Source organism: Leptonychotes weddellii, chromosome X, assembly GCF_054177405.1.
Source record: "Leptonychotes weddellii isolate Sample4059 chromosome X, ASM5417740v2, whole genome shotgun sequence".
NCBI lineage: Eukaryota > Metazoa > Chordata > Mammalia > Carnivora > Phocidae > Leptonychotes > Leptonychotes weddellii.
Genome location: NC_138385.1, coordinates 58,627,715 through 58,651,520, shown reverse-complemented (window position 1 = coordinate 58,651,520; position 23,806 = coordinate 58,627,715). Strand labels below are relative to the sequence as shown.

Sequence of the window (23,806 nt, the reverse complement as noted above, 5' to 3'; positions counted from 1 at the left end):
TTTTCACCCTATTTTACTCGGCTACCTGCCTTAGGCTCGCAGATATTTTCTTCACCTATAGAGCAGAGTTTCTCAGCTGTGGCAGCATTGACATTTTAGATGAAATAATTTGGGGGGCTGTCTGGTGCCTTGTAGGATGTTTAGTGGCATCCTTGTCCTCTACCCACTAGATGCCAGTAGCACTCACTGCCACCCACAAATTGTGACAACCAAAATGTCTTCAGATATTGCCAAATATCCCTTCAAAAGCTAAAGTATTGGGTGCCAGGGTGGCTCAGTCAGTTGGGCGTCTGCCTTCGGCTCAGGTCATGATCCCAGGGTCCTGGGATCGAGCCCCGCATCGGGCTCCCAGCTCAACGGTGAGCCTGCTTCTCCCTCTCCCTCTGCCTGCCTGTCTGCCTACTTGTGATCTCTCTCTCTGTCAAATAAATAAATAAAATCTTTAAAAAAAGCTAAAGTATCCCCATTTGAGAGCTGCTGCATATGGAGCTACTTCATTTCTCTCCTACCTGGTTGTTCTCCCCTGTTACTTCTGTTCTAGTTCTGAAACCTGTTGCAACATGCCTCCATGATACAAGTTATATTTCCCTTTTAAGTTAAGATCTCTATTATTTATTTGTTGCCATAGTAAATAAATACCCAAAAATGTCAAATAGTATTCTTGATCCTCCTTGTTTGATCTGTTCTCAGTCTTAGAGAGAATACCTTCTGATTTTATAATGTTATCTGGACATTTTTCTCCATACCCCGTCCTCGATCAGAAATTTAAATCTCTGCAAACATGTGCTTCCCAGTCTTTATGATGTGTACTCCATCCATGTCAAGAATTTGTCATTTTAAAATCTCTTAACAACAGGAAATCAAATCCCGTTTTGTGATGGTTTCCTTCTAGAGATTCATTTCCCTTGCTCCTTTCTATCCCAAAGCCCCGATTCTCATTTGAAGAAGAAAAAAACAGCCTCTTTATACATACCAAGTGTATGATTCTTGCTTAGATCCTAGTTGCCATAGATTCTTCTCAGGGTTCATCTAGATTTTTTATTGTTGTTTTTGCATGAAACTATAGATGGAAGTTTTGCTCAGCACGTTTGAAAAACCTCCCCATCTCTCCTTTACATCCCAGATGGGATATGAGCCAATAAGATGGCACAGTGTTCTGTGTGGCTCAAAGGGGAAAGAAAAGAAAAGAATGAACTAATACAAGAATTAGTACAGGTATTGGCGAGCAGCTTTGGTAAATCTCCGCAGACTCTCCTTCACATCCTGGATAGGCTAAATGGCCCTGAAAATGGTATCCCTTTCAGTTAGCAATAAAGGGAAAAGAAAGGAATGGTTGCTTGAGGGAATTGTTTTTGTTTGAGATTGGGGTGATTTGAGCATGTATATAGACTGAAAAGAAGGAATTCGTGAAGGGAAAATAAGTTGAAGATCTAAGAGAGAGGGAGAAGATCCAAGGATCCAGCGTCCCAGAGAAAATGGAAGGAACAGAAACAAACCAGCAGAGGCTGAAGGGGAAATAAAGGTGGTTATTTACTCCTCTGAAACAAGGAGAGGGATGAATGAACCACTGCAAAGAAAAAGACTGAGTTGAGGAGAGGGAAAATCTTCCCTTGTGGATAACTTTGATCTCCACAGTGTATTTGTTGAAATCATCCACTAATAGAGTGAAAGGGGATTTACAGTCTTGAAAATGATGAATGTTTAGAATAGCTGCCGTGGTGAAGTAGGGGATGAGGAAGAAAAGATTTTCAATTGACGAAAGGTTCACCTAAAATCAGATAGCAATGTTTTATAATGAATGGATCTAGTCCATTTGGTTATGTGACTTTCTTCAGCATTGCAGCCTACAGAAACTTACACACACACACACACACACACATACACATACACACACACACACATACTTGGTTTAACTTGTGACTGGGAGTTAACATGATAGGGAGGCAGAAGGTCATGGGTCTGGTGAGTGTTTGGGAAAGCCTAATTGAAATGATTGATCACAGGGTCCAGTTTAAGGCCCAGGAGAGAATGATCTACTGGGAGTATTAGAAAGTGGCAGGGTGGGGTGATTGGGTGGCTCAGTCATTAAGTGTCTGCCTTCGGCTCAGGTCATGATCCCAGGATCCTGGGATCGAGCCCCACGTCAGGCTCCCTGCTCCGCGGGAAGCCTGCTTCTCCCTCTCCCACTCCCCCTGCTTGTGTTCTCTCTCTCGCTGTCTCTCTCTCTGTCAAATAAATAAATAAAATCTTAAGAAAAGAAAAGAAAGTGGCAGGGTGCACCTGGGTGGCTCAGTCAGTTAAGCGTCTGCCTTTGGCTAGGTCATGATCCCGGGGTCCTGGGATCGGGTCCCACATCAGGCTCCCTGCTCAGTGGGGAGTCTGTTTCTCCCTCTCCCTTTGCCCCTCCCCGCCGCTTGTGCTCTCTCTCACGCACTCTCTTGCACACTCTCTCAAATAAATAAAATCTTAAAAAAAGAAAGAAAGTGTCAGTAGAGGCGCCTGGGTGGCTAAGTCGATTAAGTGCCCGACTCTTTATTGCAGCTCAAGCCATGATCTCAGGGTCATGAGATCAAGCCCCGAGTTGGGCTCTGCACTCAGAGGGGAGTCTGCTTGAGATTTCTCTCCTTCTCCCTCTCCTTCTGCCCCTCCCCCCACTGGCACTCACTCTCTCTCTCTCTCTCTCAAATAAATAAAGTAAATCTTCTAAAAAAAGTGTCAGGGGTGCCTGGGTGGCTCAGTCGGTTGAGCGTCTGCCTTCAGCTCAGGTCACGATCCCAGGGTCCTGGGATCAAGCCCTGCATCAGGCTCCCTGCTCAGCGGAGGGCATGTTTCTCCCTCTCCCCCTGCCGGCCTTTCCCCCAGCTTGTGCGTGCTCTCTCTCTCTCTGTCAAATAAATAAAATCTTTAAAAAAGTGTCAGTAAATTGGTGGTCACAGTAAGGGTAAAGAACAGGATTCATGAAAGAAATGAAAGGATTGTGGGATGCAGTCAGGAATTCTGGAGCTCAGGATCTTGTAGATATGATTGTTTCTGGTTATAGGGGAGTCCAAAGTATGGCTGAGTAAGTAAAAGTTTAACAAAAATGATCCCATTTCTTTAGCATTTAACTTTGTATGAGTATCTTATTTAATTCCCCACTACAACCCAATGAGGTAGGTATATTTGCCTCATTTTAGAGCGGAACTTTACCCAAATCATATAGGTAGTCAGTGGTAGAGCCAGGATTAGAACCTGGTCTATCTGACACCAAAGCCCATGCACTTAACCACTATACTATATAGCCTTTACACAATAAATGTAATCATGGGAAAATCAGGGGCTTTAGAAGGACCTCAGAGATTATTACAGGATTTAAAAAGCAAACCTTGGAATTAAAGAAGTGGAAAAGAATCTTTACCCTTTCTAAAGCAACAAGAGAAAATGTATTCCTATGTGGTGTCATAGAAAGAGCATAGGACTTAACTGAAGTCCTGAAATGGAATGTCAGGCCTACCACTCACCAGCTGTTTGACCTTAGACAAGTCAGTGAACCTCTGTGCTGGTTTCCTTATCTGTAAGGTGAGAATGATAGTAAAAATAATTTAGCAAGATGACAATAAAAAAAAAAGCTATTCATCTAATTACTCAGTGTTAATTTAAGAATTAGATGTGATAATGTATATAAAAAGTAAATATATAAATATTGTTGTCATGGTGATAGTTATCTGTGTGTATACTTTGTTTCCATGGGAAAGGGCAAGAAGTGCCAGCAAATTCCGTGTGCCTATCCAACATTTAGACTTTTGTCCTCAGAAAAGTGAACAGGATCAAGAAGTTTCCTTGATTGACGATTTAATATTTCTGCAGGCTTTTTATTTTGTGCAGGTATGTGTTCGATGCTTTACCAAGCAATGTAAATTTTGTTTCCTGCTATTAGGTATTAATATTAACCGAGGCCTCCTGTGCTTGGGAAATGTAATCAGTGCTCTTGGAGATGACAAAAAGGGTGGCTTTGTGCCCTACAGAGATTCCAAGTTGACTCGACTGCTTCAAGGTAAGCCCAAAGTGTTTCTAAAAATAAGAGAGTAACTCAGAATAATGGTGCTGAGAAGGTGAAGATGGGACAGGCAAACAGATTTTTGGACTATCACATACAGAGCTGTCTAATTGATAAAGAGCTTTGCAAGAGACCTGTTGGCAAGCAGGCTTCTATGATACTGGAAAGATGTCTTCATATATGGCTTTGAGAGCCAAGCAATCTATAGAATGACAACAGTGCTTAGTCCTCTGTCCCTGAAAATGAACTTGATTACTGTTTATTAGTGCCTGTTAAGCAGAATTCCCTGAAGAATTAAAACCTACCTAGAGGGGGCATCCTAAGAATGTTTAATTCCAAGAGTGGCTGCTAACTTACTTGGTTCAGGCCCCAGTTATTTTAAATTGATTAAGTGCTGAAATCACAATCTTAACAATGGGGACACATGGAATAGGATTCTAAACTATATCATTTACACACCAAAAATCTTAGTGTTTTTCTATTGACACAAATAGGAAATTTGCAGATTCTTAAGAATTTTTTTCTTAGAGCTCTGAGTTTGAAGCCACCAACCCAAATGGACAGCTTTGCTTGCATCCTACTTGTTTGATTTTATTTCCTCCTGTTGTTCTTTTTCAGATTCTCTAGGAGGTAATAGCCATACTCTTATGATAGCCTGTGTGAGTCCTGCTGACTCCAATCTAGAAGAAACATTAAATACCCTTCGCTATGCTGACAGAGCAAGAAAAATCAAGAACAAACCTGTTGTTAATATTGATCCCCAGACAGCCGAACTTAATCATCTGAAGCAACAGGTACAAGGGCCTTAAAATTTGTTGGGAAAAATTGTAAGTATGTGAGTGGAATGATGGATCTTCTGTTTCTCAGCTTCTCCTCTGCCAGAGGTTTAGAGATGATAGCTAAGCATCCTTTAGTTTGGGAAAATCTTAAAGTAATTCCTATTGACATGTTTATCGTCATATGTAAGGTTTGAGGGTGGCATTGGAGATTTTGCAGATAAAGAAGTGAACAGTGAGAGGTGAGGCAAGAGAGGTGGGCAAGAATCAGATCCTTAAAGTCCTTATATGACCTAGTAGAGGATTTGGAATACAACCTGAAAGCTGTGGGGAGCCATTGAAAGATTTTAAGTAAGGGGGTGACATGGTGAAATGTGTGTTTTAGGGAGATCACTCTAGCAAGTGTAGAGAAATTAGATTAGAAGTGGGTATGACTAGAAGTAAGAAAATAAATTACACTAGTACCCCCCGGCCATCCACGGTTTCACTTTCCACAGTTCCAATTACCCATGGTCAACCATGGTCTGGATGCAGATGATTCTCCTTCTCACGGATTGTCAGAAAGTTAATAGTAGCCTAACACTACAAATGCCTATGTCATTCACCTCACTTAGATACTCATCACATAGATATTTTATCATCTCATATCATCACAAGAAAAAGGCTAAGGACAGTATCTCAATAAGATATTTTGAGAGAGGGGGAACCACAGTCACATAACTGTTATATTATTATAATTGGTCTATTTTATTATTAGTTATTATTGTCAATCTCTTACTTGCCTAATTTCTAAATTAAACTTTATCATAGGTATGTATGTATAGGAAAAAGCATAGTATATATAGAGTTTGGTACTAGCCACTGTTTCAGGTACTGGGGCGGGGGGGGTCTTGGAACATATCCCCCACAGATCTACTATTATAATAACCCAGGTGAGAACTATGGCCTGAACTAAAGACAGTAGCCATAGAAATAAAGAGAAGGATGCAAATTAGAAAGAAAAAAAAAAAAACCAAGGAAGTAGAATGTATAGAGCTTGCTTGGTAACAAATTTGAGGTGGAAGGGGAGGCAAGGAGAATCAAGGCTGTTCTTGGATTTCTTGCTTGGACAACGATTAAATGATAGTACCAATCACTGAGTCAGGGAATAGAGGAGGAAAAACAAGGTCAGGTGGGAAAATTGAAACAATGAGATTCAGTTTGGGGCATTTTGAATTTGAAGAGCTTGGGGGACATCTAAGTACAGTTGTTCAAACATAGCTGGCCATTTGGGTTTAACGTAGAGAGGTCTGAACAGATTTGAGTCATTAGCATTTAGATAGAATCTGAAATTACAGAGTGGACGACATCAAAGAGTGCATGGCACATTCAGGGTACTCACTAAATATTTGCTGAATGAGTGAATGGCCAAGAAGAGAAGAGGGCCAAAGACAGAACTCTGGGGGAACAGCAGTATTTAAGGAATGGGGAGAAGAGGGAAGACAAAAAGAGAGACTAAGAAGGAGCCAACAGGTAGGAAGAAAAGCAATGATATCATGGGAGACAAGGGAAGAAAGTTTTGAGGACCATCAAAAGTACAAATTTATAAAGTGTAAAATAAGGACTGAAAAGTGTCTTTTTTTTTTTTAAGATTTTATTTATTTGACAGAGAGAGAGATAGCGAAAGAGGGAACACAAGCAGGGGGAGTGGGAGAGGGAAAAGCAGGCCTCCCGCCGAGCAGAGAGCCCGATGTGGGGCTCGATCCCAGGACCCTGGGATCATGACCTGAGCCGAAGGCAGCTGCTTAACAACCAAGCCACCCAGGCGCCCCAGATTTTGTGGGGTTTTTTTGCTTTTTTTTTTTTTATCAACAAGGTGACCTCGGTGAGAAAGAGGGTCAGGGGAATGACAGGAGCAGATTGTTGTGCGCTGGTCAGTGAATGCTAGATAGGGAAGTGAAGGAAGCTGGTAGGCTCTTTTTTTGAGAAGGCAAGATGAAAGAAGGCAAAGGCTAGATAGTCAAGGGCCAAAGGATATACATCTGTTTGTTTTTAAAAAATATGGAAGAAACTTGAACAAGTGAAAGAACCAGTTGGGAGAGACTGAAACTGAGAATAGGGGCTAGTTGCTAAGGGACCATCTCTAAGTAGTTGAGATCCTGAGCACAAATAAAGAGGGATTGGCTTTAGACAGTCAAGGGGAGACCTGCCCCCAAGACTCGAAGAAAAGAGGTCAGGATAGGAAGACTACAGTGATAATAATTTAGAGGGAGAAGAAGGGAAATTGAGGGATTTTCAGCCTGACAACTTTTACCTTCTCAGTGTAGTAGGAGGCAAAGTCATCTTCTACGAGCAAGCAACCAGATAATAGGGTAGAGGGATTGAAGAGACCAGAGGCTTGAAATCATGGGAATGGAAGAGGTAACAGACTAGGCACATGCATTTGTGCTGGTATCAATATAAATTGTGTAACAACTCAGTAGCTCTGGTAGAGGAGATGAGAAGGGAGGTAGTTGGATTGACCCAGGCTTGGGGGAGGGATCAAGTTTTCTTGCCTTCCAGGATATAGTACTTTTTCCAGTGTGTACTGCTTACTCCGTCTCTGGCCTTCCTCCTTGGTGGTAAGAGCTACTATTCAGTTAGTCTAAAGCTTCCCCTTCCCTTCTCTTCCTCTGTCTCCCTCCCTCCCTCCTAGGGGTCACTATAGAAAATACAAGTAATTTACCTGTTCATAGTACCATCTTGGGGCGCCTGGGTGGCTCAGTTGGTTAAGCGACTGCCTTCGGCTCAGGTCATGATCCTGGAGTCCTGGGATCGAGTCCCGCATCGGGCTCCCTGCTCGGCAGGGGGTCTGCTTCTCCCTCTGACTCTCCCCCCTCTCATGCTCTCTCTCTCTCATTCTCTCTCTCAAATAAATAAATAAAAGCTTAAAAAAAAAAAAGATATTTAAAAAAAATAGTACCATCTTAATTATAAAAAACCATACTCAGTTCTGCCCCTCTGCTTTCTTTCACGTCTATTTTTATTGCCAAGAATGCTCTTCTTCCTAGTCACTTATTTGTTCATTCATTCCAACAATAAATATGTATTGAACACTACTATGTGCCAGGTACTGTGTTGGGATACATTACTGAACAAAGCAGACACGGTTTCTGCCTTCGTGGAACTTACTGCCTAAGTGGGAGAAGCAAATGCCAAACACATAAGCATACCAACATATGAGATAGTGTGCTATATTAGGGTAGTATGACATTATGGAATAGGGTCTTCTGTTATATATCGAAGCTGAGAAGGGTTCCCTGAGGTAGCAATGTTTGAACTGAGATCTGAGGAATTGAGTAGGAATTCTCTATGCAGAAAAGAAGGAAGAGGCTTCCTGGGAGAAGAAAAAGCATTTGTGGCAAAGTGTAGTGGTTAAGAGATTTGACACTGCAGTCAGACGGCCCACATTCAAATGCTGGCTTTATAACTCACTGGCTATGTACCCTGGCCAAGTTCTCTGTGCCTCAGCTACCCTATCCATAAAATGGAAATAATTGGGATGCCTGGGTGGCTCAGACGGTTAAGCGTCTGCCTCCGGCTCAGGTCATGATCCCAGGGTCCTGGGATCAAGCCCCGCATCAGGCTCCCTGCTCAGCCATTTCCCCCTGCTTGTGCTCTCTGGCTCTCTCTATCTCCCTTGTCAAATAAATAAATAAAATCTTTAAAATATATATAAAATAAAATGGAAATAATTGTACCTTCCTCGTAGGGTTTTTGTGAGGGTTAGGTGAATTAATACACAGAAAACACTTAGAACAGTGCCAGGCATATAGCAAGTCTGAAAAGGTCCTGATTTAGGAAGGTATATAGTGCATTTGAAGAACTGAAGGAATGGCGGTGTGGCTAGAGCTGAAGGAGCCAGGAAAGAGTATTCCAATACGAGACTGGAGAAGAAGCAGAGACCTGATCAAGGCCTCATGGACAGTGTTAAAAATGATGATAAGCAGGGTGGTCACAGTGATAATTTACATTTTGAAATGATGGTCTGGCTACTGTGTAGAAATGGATTATAGTGGAGCAAGAGTAGATTCATGGAGACGATGTTAAGAAGTTACTCGGTCCACGTGAGAGATAAATGGTGGCTCAGACTTAGGGTAGTGGTGACGGTGATGGAAAGAAATGACCAGTGGCTTAGATAAGGGGATGAGGGTTTGGCACCCAGATTTCTGCATGTGAAACTGCACGTTCCCTGACCTGGAGTGCACTAGAAAAGGGCCAGGTTTCGGGATAGCAGACAACTAAGTGGGAATATTAAGTAGATAGTTAAATATAAAGCTCTAAATTCAGAAAGATTTGTGTTTGAGATAAATTTGGGAGTCACCAGTTTACAGATGGTAATTGAAACCATCAGGCAGAGAGGAGACTTGAAGGAGAGAGTATAAAGCAAGAAGACTGATACTGAGGTTTGAGGGTTTATCATCTAAAGGACAGTTGGCACAAAGGTTAACCAAGAAAGAGCCTTAAAAGAACAGCTGGAAGAATAGAAGGAAAGGCAGGAAAGCATGGTGTCCGGTAAGCCAAATGCTACCAAACAGTGAAGTACAATGAAGACTGAAAAATGCCCAGAGGATATAGTGACATGCAGATCATTGGTGACCTTAGCAAGAGTTATTTTAGTGGAATGCTATGGGCAGAAATCAGATTAGAGGAGTTTGAGGATCAAGTGTGAGGGGTGAACAAAAGGAAATGGAGGCAGTGAGTTTAGACTGTTCTCTCAAACTTTGTGAAGGGGAGAAATAGGGCAAAGAGACTGTGGACTCTGAGAAACAAACTGAGGGTTCTAGAGGGGAGGGGGTGGGGGGATGGGTTAGCCTGGTGATGGGTATTAAAGAGGGCACGTATTGAATGGAGCACTGGGTGTTATACACAAACAATGAATCATAGAACACTACATCAAAAACTAATGATGTAATGTATGATTAACATAACATAATAAAATAAAATTTAAAAAAAAAGATCGGTAATGGGATTGGGAAAGGTGCCTTTGCTTTGTTTTAAGATGGGAGAGACTTGAACGTGTTTTAATCTTTCTTTTTTAATTTTTATTAGAGAAAGAGAGCGTGCACACATGAGCGGGGGGAGGAGCAGAGAGAGAGGGAGAAGCAGACTCCCCCACTGAGCAGGGAGCCTGACAAGGGACTCGATCCCAGGGCCCTGAGATCATGACCTGAGCCGAAGGCAGACGCTTAACCGACTGAGCCACCAAGGCACCCCGAACATGTTTTAATCTTAATAGAAAGGATCCTGTAGAAAGGGAGAAGTTGAAGATACAGAAGAGAGAAGGGATAACAAAGTATGATTCATGAGGAGGCAAGAAGAGTTGGGATCCAGAGTGTAAGCAGCGAGACTGGTCATAGGAGGCAGAACAGTTCCTCCTTTGCCATAGGAGGGAATGGGAGAGGATCATCGTGCGTGCACTCCAGTTTAACATCCAGCCACAGGAAGCCTCCTTTTGACTGTTTTGGAATTTTCATTACTTTGCTTCTTCTCAGAACCCTAGAGTACTTAACTGTACTTTATGAATTAGCATCTTCTCTCCTGTATTGTTTCTTACCATTTCAAGCCTTAGGCTTGTTTTTGTCAACTAGATTGTAAACTTGAGAAAAAAACATGAGAGTTTATTCTCATATCCCCCCCACACATTACCTAGCCCCGTGCTGAGTTTGGTTTTTTAAAAAAATAGATGCTCAATAAAAAGTCATTAAGATGCTTGGGTAAAAGGGACAACTCATCTTTCTAAGTACTAGTCATTCATATAATGCTGTTTGGACTTTTGTCATTGAATCATCAACCCTGATGCTTTCTGTAATGCCTAAGATATGCTTTCAATTTCATAGGTATCAAGTAAAATTACAGTATGGCTAATTGTAGTAATTTAGCTGATAAGGGATAAGTAGCTTTTGATTGGTGATTAGCTGACTATTTTTCTTTGCTTTTCCCAGGTACAACAGCTACAGGTCTTGTTGCTACAAGCCCATGGAGGTACCCTGCCTGGATCTATAACGTAAGAGTCATAGATTAATTTTAAATGTATATTCTAGTAGAGGCCATTTCTCCTGATGGTTGTTTTCCCCTGATATACTCAAGTTTCTGGTAGCACTTGGTATCAAGGTAAGGATCTTGTCAAACTTGCTAGTTAGCTTTGAGGCAGCCTGATGTGATAGAAAGAACATGGGTTCTGGCCTCAGAAATTCATTCATTGGAATTCTTCTGTGAGGAAAAGCTGCTTCTTCTCCCCCATTTATTTGATTATTTATTTATATCCATATAGACACATGGGTATTTATTTTATTCTATGGGTTAACATCCAATACTATCAATATTTGTTTTATTGCTCAAAGTGTTCCTGCTTTGTCCAGTAGGAGCTCTCTCAGGGTGGTTCTTATGTTCTTTAATACACCCTCTAGTTTTGTTTGTTTTTTGTTTTTAAGATTTGTTCATCCATTCTAGAGAGAAAGAGAGAGAGAGAGAGAGCATGAGTGGGGGAGGGTCAGGGGTAGACAGAGAGGGAATCCTCAAGCAGACTCCCTGCCAAGTGTGGAGCCCCTTCGTGGGGCTCAATCCCAGGACCCCGAGATCATGACCCAAACCGAAATCCAGAGTCTGCTACTCAACCAATTGAGCTACCCAGGCTCCCCCACCCTCTAGTTTTTAAGCATTTTCAGGAGATGTTCCACACCGATCTTAAATTTTCCTTGCCCCAGTTCTAGAATCAACCATATCTCCAAAGAGCCCTGATTTTTTTTTATTGGAAAATAGTGTTTAGAAACGCAATCTGGGTGCTAGGTGTGCTCATTGTTACTAGGGTGTCACTGAGGCCCTCTCAGTGGGTAGAGCTAGGAAATATCTGTATGTCTAGTAATGCACACATACACTCATATGTATATTTTCATATCCATCAGTATATATATTAAAGGCCATGATTTTATACTGATACCTCTGATTCCAGTCCAACACTACAGAGTTCATTTTAGCCTTCCTCCTCCCCTTATTTATAACTCCTTTTTCCAACAGTGACAACCAGCTCTCATTATCTGCAATCTATTGACTTGTTCAGTTCCAGTATACACATAAAGTAGTTTCAGAATTGCTAGCCCATACCCCTGTGAGAAACACTTTTATGAACTAGATTACAGCATTTATGTACAGTTCTTTTTGTCTTTGGGCTTAGAGTATCCAGGCAAGATACTGGTTCCCACAGTTACTATTTGTATTCCATTTTAGGGTTCCCCCTATGACTTGGTTGGTTTTAATTGTTTCTGTTTCGGGTATGTGAAGGGTATATGAAATATTATAATGCTCTAAGAGTCAGAGTTCTACAAAAAGAAATAGCAGTGAAATGCAAATCAAAACCACAATGAAATATCACCATACACCCATTAGGATGGCTAATATAAAAAAGACTGAGGGGCGCCTGGGTGGCTCAGTTGGTTAAGCGTCTGCCTTTGGCTCAGGGTCCTGGGATTGAGCCCCACATCTGGCTCCCTGCTCAGCGGGGAGTCTGCTTCTCCCGCTGCTCCTCCCCCTGCTCATGCGCTCTTTCTCTCTCAAATAAAAGAAGACCTTTAAAAAAACTGAATAACAAATGTTGGCAAGGATGTGGAAAAATTAGAAGCTTTGTACACTGCTGGAAGGGTTGTAAAATAGTATAACTGCTATGGAAAACAGTATGGAGGTTCCTCAGAAAGTTAAAAATAGAACTACCACATGATCCAGCAATCCCACTTGTGGGTATATAGCCAAAAGAATTGAAAGCAGGGTCTTAAAGAAATATATGCACACCCATGTTCATAGCAGAACTATTCTCAATAGCCAGGAAGTAGAAGCAACACAAATGTCCATCAGTGGATGAATGGATAAAGCAAATATGGGGTGTGTGTGTGTGTATGTAGTAGAACATTATTCAGCCTTGAAAAGGAAGGAAATCCTATTACATGTTACAGTATGAATGAAACTTGAAGACATTATGCTAAGTGAAATAAGCCAGTCACAAAAAAATACTGTATGATTCCACCTATATGAGATATAGAAACAGAAAGTAGAATGGTGGTGTGCCGGGGCTGGGGGGGGGAGGGGCAAAAAGGGAGTTGTTGTTTAATGGGTATAGGGTTCCAGTTTTACCAGATAAAGGTTCTGGAGATCTGTTTTACAACAATGTAAATATACTTAACACTACTCAACTGTACACTTAACAGTGGTTAAGACAGTTTTATATGTTGTTTTTAAAGATTCATTTATTTATTTTAGAGAGAGAGAAAGCATGAGTGGGGGGCACAGAGAGAGAAGGAAGGAATCTCAAGCAGACTCCCCACTGAGCACAGAGCCTGAATCAGGGCTCCATCTCATGACCCTGAAATCATGACCAGAGCTGAAACCAAAAGTCAGAGGCTTAACAGTTTGAACCACCCAGGCGCCCCAGTTTTATATGTTTTTACACACTTTTTTAAAAACAGAAAAACCCACAAAAGAACTAGAGGAAAACATAGGCAAAGGTCTATGTCCATATAGGGGAACATAAAGAACAGTGTAGAAATAAAAGCAATGGCAGAAAACTGTGAAAGAATAGACTGGGGTGGGGGTGGGAACAGGGAGGGAATTGTTGAATGGGTACGAAGTTTCAGATTTGCAAGATGAAAAAGTTCTGGAGATCCAGTGCACAATAATGTGAATATACTTAAGTCTACTGAACTGTATATACACTTAAAAAATGGTGAGGATGGTAAATTTTGTTACATGTTTTTTACCACAATATTTAAAAAAAAAAAAATATTCAGGGGAGCCTGGGTGGCTCAGTCTTTAATCTGCCTTCGTCTCAGGTCGGTCCTGGGATCGAACCCCGCATCGGGCTCCCTGCTCAGCGGAAAGCCTGCTTCTCCCTCTCCCACTCCCCCTGCTTGTGTTCCCTCTCTCACTGTGTCTCTCTCTGTCAAATAAATAAAATCTTTAAAAAAAAATATTCAATGAAATGTCATTCCCTCTTCATCCCTGCCACCCTATCCCCATCACACCCTTATTTCTACCACTTTTCTCCCTCCTCCGTATTTAACCATTCTCTTTAGTTTCTGGCGTAGCCTTCCTGTATTTCTCCTGTACAAATGAGCATATACTTCTATATTTTTTCATATCCTCTTCATATATGAATGGTGGTATACTACAGATAGTCTTTGTGGCTTTCCTCTTCTCAGCATTTCCTGGAAATCATTTCTTACCAGTTCTTAGATGTCTTCCTCATTCTTTTTTACAGCTGCATGGTACTCTTGTTAGTGTACATGTGCCAAACATATTAATTCAACAGCTTTCCTATGTAGGGGCGTTTAGGTTGTTTCCAGTATTTTGACGAGATAGGGCACGTTCAGGGTGGTATGGACGTAGATATGTTTCCAGTATTTTGTAATTACAAACACATTGCAATGAATAACCTTGTGTTATTCAGTTTTCATATTATTAGTGATTTATCTTCAGGGTAGATTTCTAGAAATGGGATTGCTGAGGCAAAAGGTAAGTGCATGTGTGATTTTGTTGGATATTGCCATATTGCCATATTCCCCTCCAGAATATGGGGTATACCAATTTGCATTCCCAACAGCAATGTATGAGAGCACTTGTTTCCCCAGAGCCTCACCAGTGGAATGTGTTGTCATACTTCTTCAGTTTTTTGCCAGTCTGATAGGTGAAACATGCTATCTCAGTATCTTGTTTTAATTTTCATTTCTTTAATTATGAGCAGATCTGAGCATTTTTTTTTTCATATGTTTCAGGGCCACTTTTATCTCTTTCTGATGAATTATCTGTTCATATGTCCCATTTTTCTATCAGGTTTTTTGATCCTTTGGACCTTTTGAAAAAAATGTGGTAAAATATACATAAAATAAAATTTACCATTTTAACCATTTTCAAGTATACAGTTCAGTGGTGTTAAGTACATTCACAATACTGTACAGCTATTACCACCATCTATCTATCATCTAAAACTTTTTTCATCTTGCAAAAATGGAAGTCTGTACCTGTTAAACAATAACACCCCAATGCCCCCTCTCCCCTCAGTCTTGGCAATCACCGTTCTACTTTCATTTAGTTATTTTAAGCACTTCATATGAGTGAAATCATACAGAATTTGTCCTTTCGTGACTGTCTTGTTTCACTTAGTATAATATCCTCAAGTTTCATCCATGTTGTAGCATGTGTCAGAATTCCCTTTCTTTTGGGGCACCTGGGTGGCTCAGTCGTTAAGCGTCTGCCTTCGGCTCAGGTCATGATCCTGGGGTCCTGGGATCGAGCCCCGCATCGGGCTCCCTGCTCGGCGGGAAGCCTGCTTCTCCCTCTCCCGCTCCCCCTGCTTGTGTTCCCTCTCTCGCTCTCTCTTTCAAATAAATAAATAAAATCTTTAAAAAAAAAAAAAAAGAATTCCCTTTCTTTTTTTTTTTTAATTTTTTTTATTATTATGTTATGTTAATCACCATACATCCCTTTCTTTTAAAGGCTGAATAATATCCCATTGTACATGTATACCACATGTTGTGTATCCATTCATCTGTCAGGGGACACAGGTCGCTTCCACCCTTTGGCTATAGAGAATAATGCTGCCATGAATGCTTTAAGACCCTGCTTTCAATTCTTTTGGGTATAGACCCAGAGGTGGAATAGTTTGTGCCTCTTAATTCCCTTCACCTATTTCACTCATCCTCTCGCCCCCCCCCCCCACTCTGGCAACCACAGTTTGTTCTCTGTATTTGTGGGTCTGTTTCTGCTTTCTGTTTGTTTGTTTTGTTTTGTTTTTTAGATTCCACATATAAGTGAAAGCAGTGGTATTTGTCTTTGTCTGACTTATTTCACTTAACATTATGCCCTCTGGCTTCATCCATGTCATTGCAAATGGCAAGATTTCATTCTTTTTTATGGCTGAGTAATATTTCATTGTATATATAGACTACATCTCTTATTTTTTTGAGGATAGACGACACACAGTATTATATTAGTTTTAGATGTACAACATAGTGATTCAACTTCTCTAAACATTATGCTATGCTCACCTCTCACCTATAACATTTTTCAGATTCATCCATGTTATAGCATGTATAATTACTTCATGTCTTTTTTATTCCTCAGTAGTATTCCACTGTCTGGATAACCCACGTTTTGTCTATCCATTGACCTGTTGATGGACTTTTGAGTTGTTTCAACTTTTCAGCTATTATGAACTTTGCTGTTATGAACATTTACTTGCAAGTTTTTGTACGTACATATCTTTTATATTGGGCAGATATCTAAAAGTAGAATTGCTGGGTCGCATGTTTAACTTCTCAAGAAACTGCCAAACTGTTTTCCAGAGTGGCTCTGGTGTTTACATCCTCCTCATGCTTCTGGATTTTGATTCATAATTAGAATGCCTTTCCCTACACCAAGGTTAAAGAGGCATTTGCCCATGTTTCCTTCTAGAACTTATGTTGGTTTTATTTTTTACATTTCATGTTTTCATTTGGAGTTTATTCTTATGTATGTGTGAGCTTATTTTCTTTGGATATCCTTATTTTCAATAACTCTTAATCATTTTTTCTCATTTTAAAGGGGTACATTGCTTCTTGTAGAACATTTAGAAAAGTATAAAGAATAACTCTTAAAATTGCCATAATTTTATCACCCAAAGATGACCACCCTTCTCTTTGTAATTTTCCTTCTTTGGGTAATTTAATCTTGGTTTCCTGATAATAATTTAAGAATGTTGGATAAAGAAACTGAGGAAAGCTGGGATCTCTTAAAGGATCTCTTAAAGACCTAATTTAGTTTAACCACTTTATTTTATTTTTTTAAGACTTTATTTATTGAGAGAGAGAGCACAAGCAGGGGGAGGGGCAAAGGGAGAGGGAAAGAGAGAATCTCCAGCAGACTCCCCGCTGAGTGCAGAGCCCAATGCGGGGCTCAATTTCACAACCCTGAGATCATGACCTGAGCTGAAATCAAGAGTCGGACACTTAACTGAGTCACCCAGGTGCCCCTAGTTTAACCAGTTTAGAAGCAACTGACCCATCTTCCTTTCCTTTCAGTTTAGCACAGACCTGTTTTATGTAAGACAAGACTAATGAACACAAGACTAATGAAAACTATTCCAGGGCGCCTGGGTGGCTCAGTTGGTTAATCGACTGCCTTCAGCTCAGGTCATGATCCCAGGGTCCTGGGATCGAGTCCCGCATCGGGCTCCCTGCTCTGCGGGGAGCCTGCTTCTCCCTCTCCCACTCCCCCGCTTGTGTTCCCTCTCTCGCTGTGTCTCTCTCTGTCAAATAAATAAATAAAATCTTTAAAAAAAAAAAAAAAGAAAACTATTTCAGACTTCCAACCACCAAGAATATACTACAGGATATAGTTTCAGCTACACAAAGATAGATTCTAAGAAACAGTTGATGAATCAGTGAACTCAGCTGTTCAACATTTTACAGAGAAATAAAGATACTACTTCTTTTCTCAAAAATGTATATTTTAAGAGACATTTCAGGGTGCCTGGGTGGCTCAGTCAGTTAAGCCTCTGCCTGCTTGACCTGCATGACCTGCTCAGGTCATGATCCCAGGGTCCTGGGATCGAGTCCCACATCAGGCTCCCTGCTCAGCGGGGAGTCTGCTTCTCCCTCTCCCTCTGCCCCTCCCCCTGCTTGTGCTCTCTCACTCGCTCGCTCTCTCAAATAAAAAAAGAGACATCTCATAAAGGCTTTTTACAAAATGTACAGTCCATACAAATGGATTTTTTTTTTTTTTGCTTTTTGTCCTACGATTATATTCTTTTCTTTTTGAATGTGTGTCATGGAAGATTTTGCATTGATTTTCTGTGAGCATTTATCAATTTGCATATGCTCAGCTAACTTGAATTCCAAACATTGACAATTAAATAGCCTGCAAAAGAGGAAACACTGGTTTTCCATTGTATTTCCCCCCATTTAGAGAAACCTTGGAAATTTTTAGGAGAAAAAACTATTGAGTTAAAAGTATCATTACTTTGGAGCTTGTCAACTTACATAAATGATGCATGGAGGTTTTCAGCTTAATAACAATAAGAAAATATCAGAGCAATCTAAAAGAACACTAAATTTGCCAATTGTTTATCTTTATAATCCTCATTTTAACTGAACATTCTTTCATAAGAGTCTTAAATTCTCGGGACGCCTGGGTGGTTCATTTAGTGAGTGTTCCACTCTTGATTTCGGCTCAGGTCATGATCTTGGGTTGGTGAGACCGGGCCCTGTGTAGGCTCTGCACTCAGCCCCCTGCTTGTGCACTTGCGCGCTCTCTCTCTCTCTCACATAAACAAATAAAAATCTTTAAGAAAAAAAAAATTTAATTAAAAATAATTTTTAAAAAGAGTCTTAGTAAATTCTCAGTAGTATAACCTTAGACCTTATACTGTGGCCTTGCTATTAACTTCATGATAAAGAGCATGCTAAGATTTTCTGTTAAGAATTCCTGGAGGTCTTAAGCTGGGTGAGAGGGCATCTATTCCTGAAATCCTTTTCAGTTCTTTATTGAGATTGAGAACAGCTGTTCCCTGTCCTTCTTTTTCTCTTTATTATAGCCTTGACAACTATTCATTTTTCCCTTCAGTCTCCTTCAGATCCAAATCTTCATATTTCTTCTGATCTTTTTTCACCAGTCCTATTTTCCAGTCTTTTGAACAAGGAATCCCAGTGGATTCCAAAAAAAACAACAAACCAAAACTGTCCATCTTGTTGGTCTTTTCCATTAGCCTGGAACTGATACCAAGTAATCTGCATAAGTTCCAAAGGTTCTTATCTATATGTATTCCTTCAAGCTATTTCTGTTCCTCCCTTCCACTCCTACTTGATATGGACACCATTGTTGCCACCACCCACTCTAAGCAATTTAAAATGGATAGACAAATGAACAAGAGGTTTCAAGCAAGGCAGGCATTTAGAAGGGAACATTTATGGAGAATTGTGAAATGTGCTGTCAGTGGCCACTGGTCATTATATCAAATCTCTGACTTCTTAATTGCTGTTTCCCTAAACTTCAGTAAATAGGTAGTTGACTTATATTGATGAGGTTAAATTTCAGCCCTGAGCGGAGTCACTTCTGCGTCCTCCGTACCTCTTCCTTCCTTGCTGCCCTAAATCGTTAATGAGGGATTGAGAGTGGGAAGAGGAGGGGGACACATGTATCTTAGCTACAGTTAGCCTTCACTTCTTTTGTTTGTTTGTTTTTTATTTAAATTCAGTTAACATAGAGTGTATCACCCAGTTACTCCATCCCCCCACCCCCTCCCCTCCAGCAACCCTCAGTTTGTTTCCTAGAGTTAAGAGTCTCTTATGGTTTGTCTCCCTCTCTGATTTCATCTTGCTTTATTTTTCTCTCCCCTCCCCTATGTTCATCTGTTTTGTTTCTTAAACTCCACATATGAATGAGATCATATGATAATTGCCTTTCTCTAATTGACTTATTTTGCTTAGCCTTCATTTCTTAGCTACATGTACAAATAGAAAGATCTTAAACTAAGAGCTAAGGGTAGAGGTTAGTCATTTCTGTTGCACTATGGCTGGCTCTGAATTATTACCTTCCTGCAAACCATTAATTCAAAGTATTTCAGGCATATGTTTCTTACTCATTCAGTATACGACCTGACTGGAATTGGAATGGACACACTTTTTTCCAGGCTTTGGGGGGTTAATTTTATTTTATTTTATTATTTTTTAAAGATTTTATTTATTTATTTGACAGAGAGAGACACAGCGAGAGAGGGAACACAAGCAGCGGGAGTGGGAGAGGGAGAAGCAGGCTTCCCGCTGAGTAGGGAGCCCGATGCGGGGCTTGATCCCAGGACCCTGGGATCATGACCTGAGCCGAAGGCAGACGCTTAACGACTGAGCCACCCAGGCGCCCCTGGGGGTTAATTTTAAACCAAACCCCACACACACACCTAAAAGGTCTATGGGATATATTTTTATCCACCTTTGATATCGGTGTTATTAACAGGTCTGTTTCTTATGTTACTTTCTTTGTTTTAGTGTGGAACCGTCAGAAAGTCTACAGTCCCTGATGGAGAAGAATCAGTCCCTGGTAGAAGAGAATGAAAAATTAAGTCGTGGTCTGAGCGAGGCAGCTGGTCAGACAGCCCAGATGTTGGAGAGGATCATTTTGGTGAGGCCCCCACGACTGAGCCACTAGCAATCTGGACACTTGCTAGCTTTGGTTTCTGAAATATTTAACATGCTTCTCATTATGAGAGACAAGTTATGTGGAAAGGAATGGATTAATATCACCATATCCGCCATGGAGCCCCTCCAGGGTAAACACATGGGCTTATAATCAAACATACAGAAAAGTTAAAAGAATCGTATAAATCCACCACAGAGAATCCATATGGATCTCATTTTAAAGTAGATTTGTTCTAAAATACCAGAGAGGAAAGAACCAGGTCCTTCTGTCACCTAAAGTCCTGCCTAATCTTTATCCGTAATATCAAGTAACTATCCCCTCAGTGAGATTTTAGGTCTTCTGTACCTCCTTTCCCCTAATGTTGTCATATTTCGTATTCTGTCCTAACAGCTGCCATGGTGAGATAGAACAGCTAGGAAATTCATGTTAATTCCTTTCACATATGGTTAATTTCCAAATAGTGGATCACTACTCAACTGATTACTCCAGTTCTGTATCTACTACCTGTCTGAAAGTAACCTGGATCAGTGCGTGCTGGCTCTGCCGCTAACATTTTTCTACTAGTCTAAATACAACTCAGTTTTTAATTGCACAAACTATTGCCAAAAGCGAAAATGAGTTTCCACCAAAATGTAATTGAACATCTGTAATTTACACGCCTTCACGCATCCATGCGCTCTCTAGTCAAGGAGGCGTATGCTGCTTCAAGATTCTTTAAAGGGGACCAAATTCTATATCCATTGTCCATTGCTACTGGAAGGGTGAAAATGGGAACTGGAGGATTTTTATATACAGTTTTCTGTCTCCAGTGCTGCATTCTGTACCTTTAAAGTAACTCTAGAAGCTGTGTTTCACACATATGCGAGTGTGGCTGACGTAACAGACGGAACCTGTTACTCTAGCCACATACCCATCTGAACTTTATAAGGTTGCTATAATGGCTACGGGAAGGCTTATTGCTTGATGTCCCGTTAAAATGTCATAACAAGAACAACATTTTTGTCCTCTGTAAGCTGTCCTTCCCAAATCTGTTGCAGCGTCTCGCATGTTACAGATCCTATGAGTGAGATAAAATGGAAAATATCAATCACCCTTCCCAAAATGTGTCTCCCTCTGCCATTTCTTCTCGGCCATATTCTTGTGCCTCACCCTTTTTCTTGCTTTCTCTTACTAAAACCAGCCTACCATATCAGATAGTGTAACTTGAAAAAAAAGCTCAGCTCATAATTCAGTGTGAGGCCCTTTTACATTTTCAGTGCCCTTATGCTGGGGCTAGGGAACTGTATAGTGTAGGAGGCAGTTTAAAGTAAGTGGGTTTTTTGCAAACAGCGGTGAGTAGCGTGCCAGGAAGTATTGCTTTTTCCCCCAGTTGCAAAGTTCTATATGGAATTAAGGCTTCACACTCCACACCATAGTCTGAGCTTCATGGCAAGCATAAGACCCAGCTGCTTGGATGCTATTTTTAGTAGTTCATGTTGACTGAAGGGCTAATTTCCATGACTGTTAAAAAAAAAATACCATTTCTCACTAAATCACCAAAGCCCACTAAATCCTCGATTACAGCAAAGGAGGCAACTTCTACCTAGGTTTTAACGCATTAGGGGTAGGAGAGAGGACATAATTAAGTGAAGCTGTCAGGCATCATCACTGATGATCTCCTGGATCTCTGTTGCAGACAGAACAAGCGAATGAAAAGATGAACGCCAAGCTAGAGGAACTCAGGCAGCATGCAGCGTAAGTTTCATACCAAATGTCTGTTAGTGACCTTAGTATATAATCATCGATCCTCTGGTCTTTGCAGTATGATTAACCTTTAGGTGCCTTTGTTTGAATTTTCAGCCTCAAAGTGGATCTTCAAAAGTTAGTGGAAACTTTGGAAGACCAGGAATTAAAAGAAAACGTAGAGATAATTCGTAACCTGCAGCAAGTGATTACCCAGCTATCGGTAAGCCAAGGTGGGGGGGGGAGGCAGTGTAAATAGACTTACTGCTTTCGTTTGTTTCTCTTGCTGCATATAAACATATCTAACTCTGCCTTTTGCCGAAACAACTAGATTGTGAGCTGTTGGAGGACGGAGATCATGGATCATTGGATATGATCTGAATACTGAATTCGTTAAATCAAGACACTCACAGGTTACATATGCAATGGCACATTCGTATTTCAGTGCTTGAATCAAATGCTGGACGCAGCAACAGAGCAGTTGCAAAATTGCCTGGTAGCCCGGGCGGCAGTCATTGACTTGCTGTCCCTTCAGTGTAGGCTAGCTTAACAAGAGGCCTTGTGCCATACCTCAATTTTAAACACACTGGGTTCTTCTGACAGATAACTTAGAGCAACCAGGGAATACCATAGCTCTCCTTTCTAACCAGTAATAAATTAGTTTGAATGATCATTCTAGAAGTTCCCATTTTTATTTATTTTTAGAACTACAATAGTAGTAGTGTGTGGGGGAGGGGGTTGGGCGGCGGGTATTTCTTGTTTTTCCCAGAAGAAAAGTTCTTAGAATCCTACCACCCTAAAGACCTTTTATTGTTGGTGTTCCTTCTCTATTTTAGCCCTTAGACATATATACTTTTTTTTTTTTGAAGTTGAAATCATGTTATGTTAAGGGACGATGGTTGGTTAAGGGGTTATGGTTGATTTTGTTCCATCTATACCCTCTTGTTTATCATTCTGAACCCGTGACATGTTCATAAATGACTGGTGGTAATTTCTAGCTCTTGGGGAGAGGCTTTAACTTTACCAGAACAGTGATTCTTCATCTCAGGGCTTGCCCAGTGTTTCCTAGACTTGTCAAAACGGTATCACAGAATCATCTACACCTGCATTTTACTCTGAAAGAGTAAATTTAAAAAATACCATGCAGTCTTGTGGGAGGAAGGGTTAGGATGAGTGCCAATAAATTAAATGAGTAAACTCCCCAAAAGACTAGAAAGCAGTGTTTTAGAACAAATAATACTGTACAAAACTGTTCAGAGCAGTCCGAGATGACAGCTCATTTGTCCAACACCCAGACCACAGCAGTTGAGAACCTGGGCTCCAGAGCCAGACAGACCCTGGTTGGAAGCCAGTTCTGCCACTCACTAGCTGTGTGACCTTGCTAAGTACTGTATTACTATCAAAAGAAAATAGTTTAAGTGGCTCCAAAAGAGGCTGAAGGCATTATTCAGCCAAGGCACTTGGGGAGCTCCTGAACTCCAGGTAACTCCCTGAGTCAAAGCAGGACTGGAGTTTTGTAGGGTGAGAAGAGAGGGGGATGTGTCCTTGTGGTTTGGCTCAGGTAGCAGTTCTGGTTAACTGCCATGAAATTTTGGTTGGAGGCTCTTCCAGTTTTCGTGCCTCTTGCTTAAATTAAGAACATTGGTGCAACCCCATCCTGCTAACTGTCCAATTATTTTCAAGGGTCGTTCTTGCAAGCCTTAAAGTTTGTTCGTTGGTTAAGGTGCACAAGTGGGAGAGGTGGCAAAGAAGGGGGAAAGGAGGCAAGGAAAACTAAGAACCCTCTCTCTCTGTTTTAATCCTCTTACATTAGCACTATGAGCAAAGGGTGATTAACTGCCTAGAAAACTGAAGAAGTCAGTACAGAAGAAACTGGGTTCTAAAAAATGAATAGAAGTTTGTCCCACAAAGGGAAAAAGACAATCTATGTAAAGAAAAAGGTATATGGCAAAGCGAAAAGGGATGAAAGTTTAGAACATAATAAGGACTTCATTGTGGCGAAATTATAGAGTGTACACCAGAGAATGGCTATCACAAGGTGAAATTTCACCATCGATAATTCCACTTAAATATAGCTGAAACATATGAGGTATGAACA

At 40.8% G+C, this 23,806-nt stretch overlaps 1 protein-coding gene across 3 annotated transcripts in view; it reads left to right on the top strand.

Annotated features, from left to right (window-relative positions):
* KIF4A (kinesin family member 4A) overlaps positions 1 to 23,806 on the top strand; it is a 115,387-nt gene that overhangs the window by 39,366 nt on the left and 52,215 nt on the right. For all 3 annotated transcript variants that reach the window (XM_081808714.1, XM_081808716.1, XM_081808715.1), the window contains 6 exons: positions 3,917 to 4,033; positions 4,655 to 4,830; positions 10,776 to 10,837; positions 19,836 to 19,968; positions 21,662 to 21,720; positions 21,826 to 21,931. In XM_081808714.1, the coding sequence (XP_081664840.1) occupies positions 3,917 to 4,033; positions 4,655 to 4,830; positions 10,776 to 10,837; positions 19,836 to 19,968; positions 21,662 to 21,720; positions 21,826 to 21,931 (653 nt within the window). The remainder of the gene's footprint in view (positions 1 to 3,916; positions 4,034 to 4,654; positions 4,831 to 10,775; positions 10,838 to 19,835; positions 19,969 to 21,661; positions 21,721 to 21,825; positions 21,932 to 23,806) is intronic.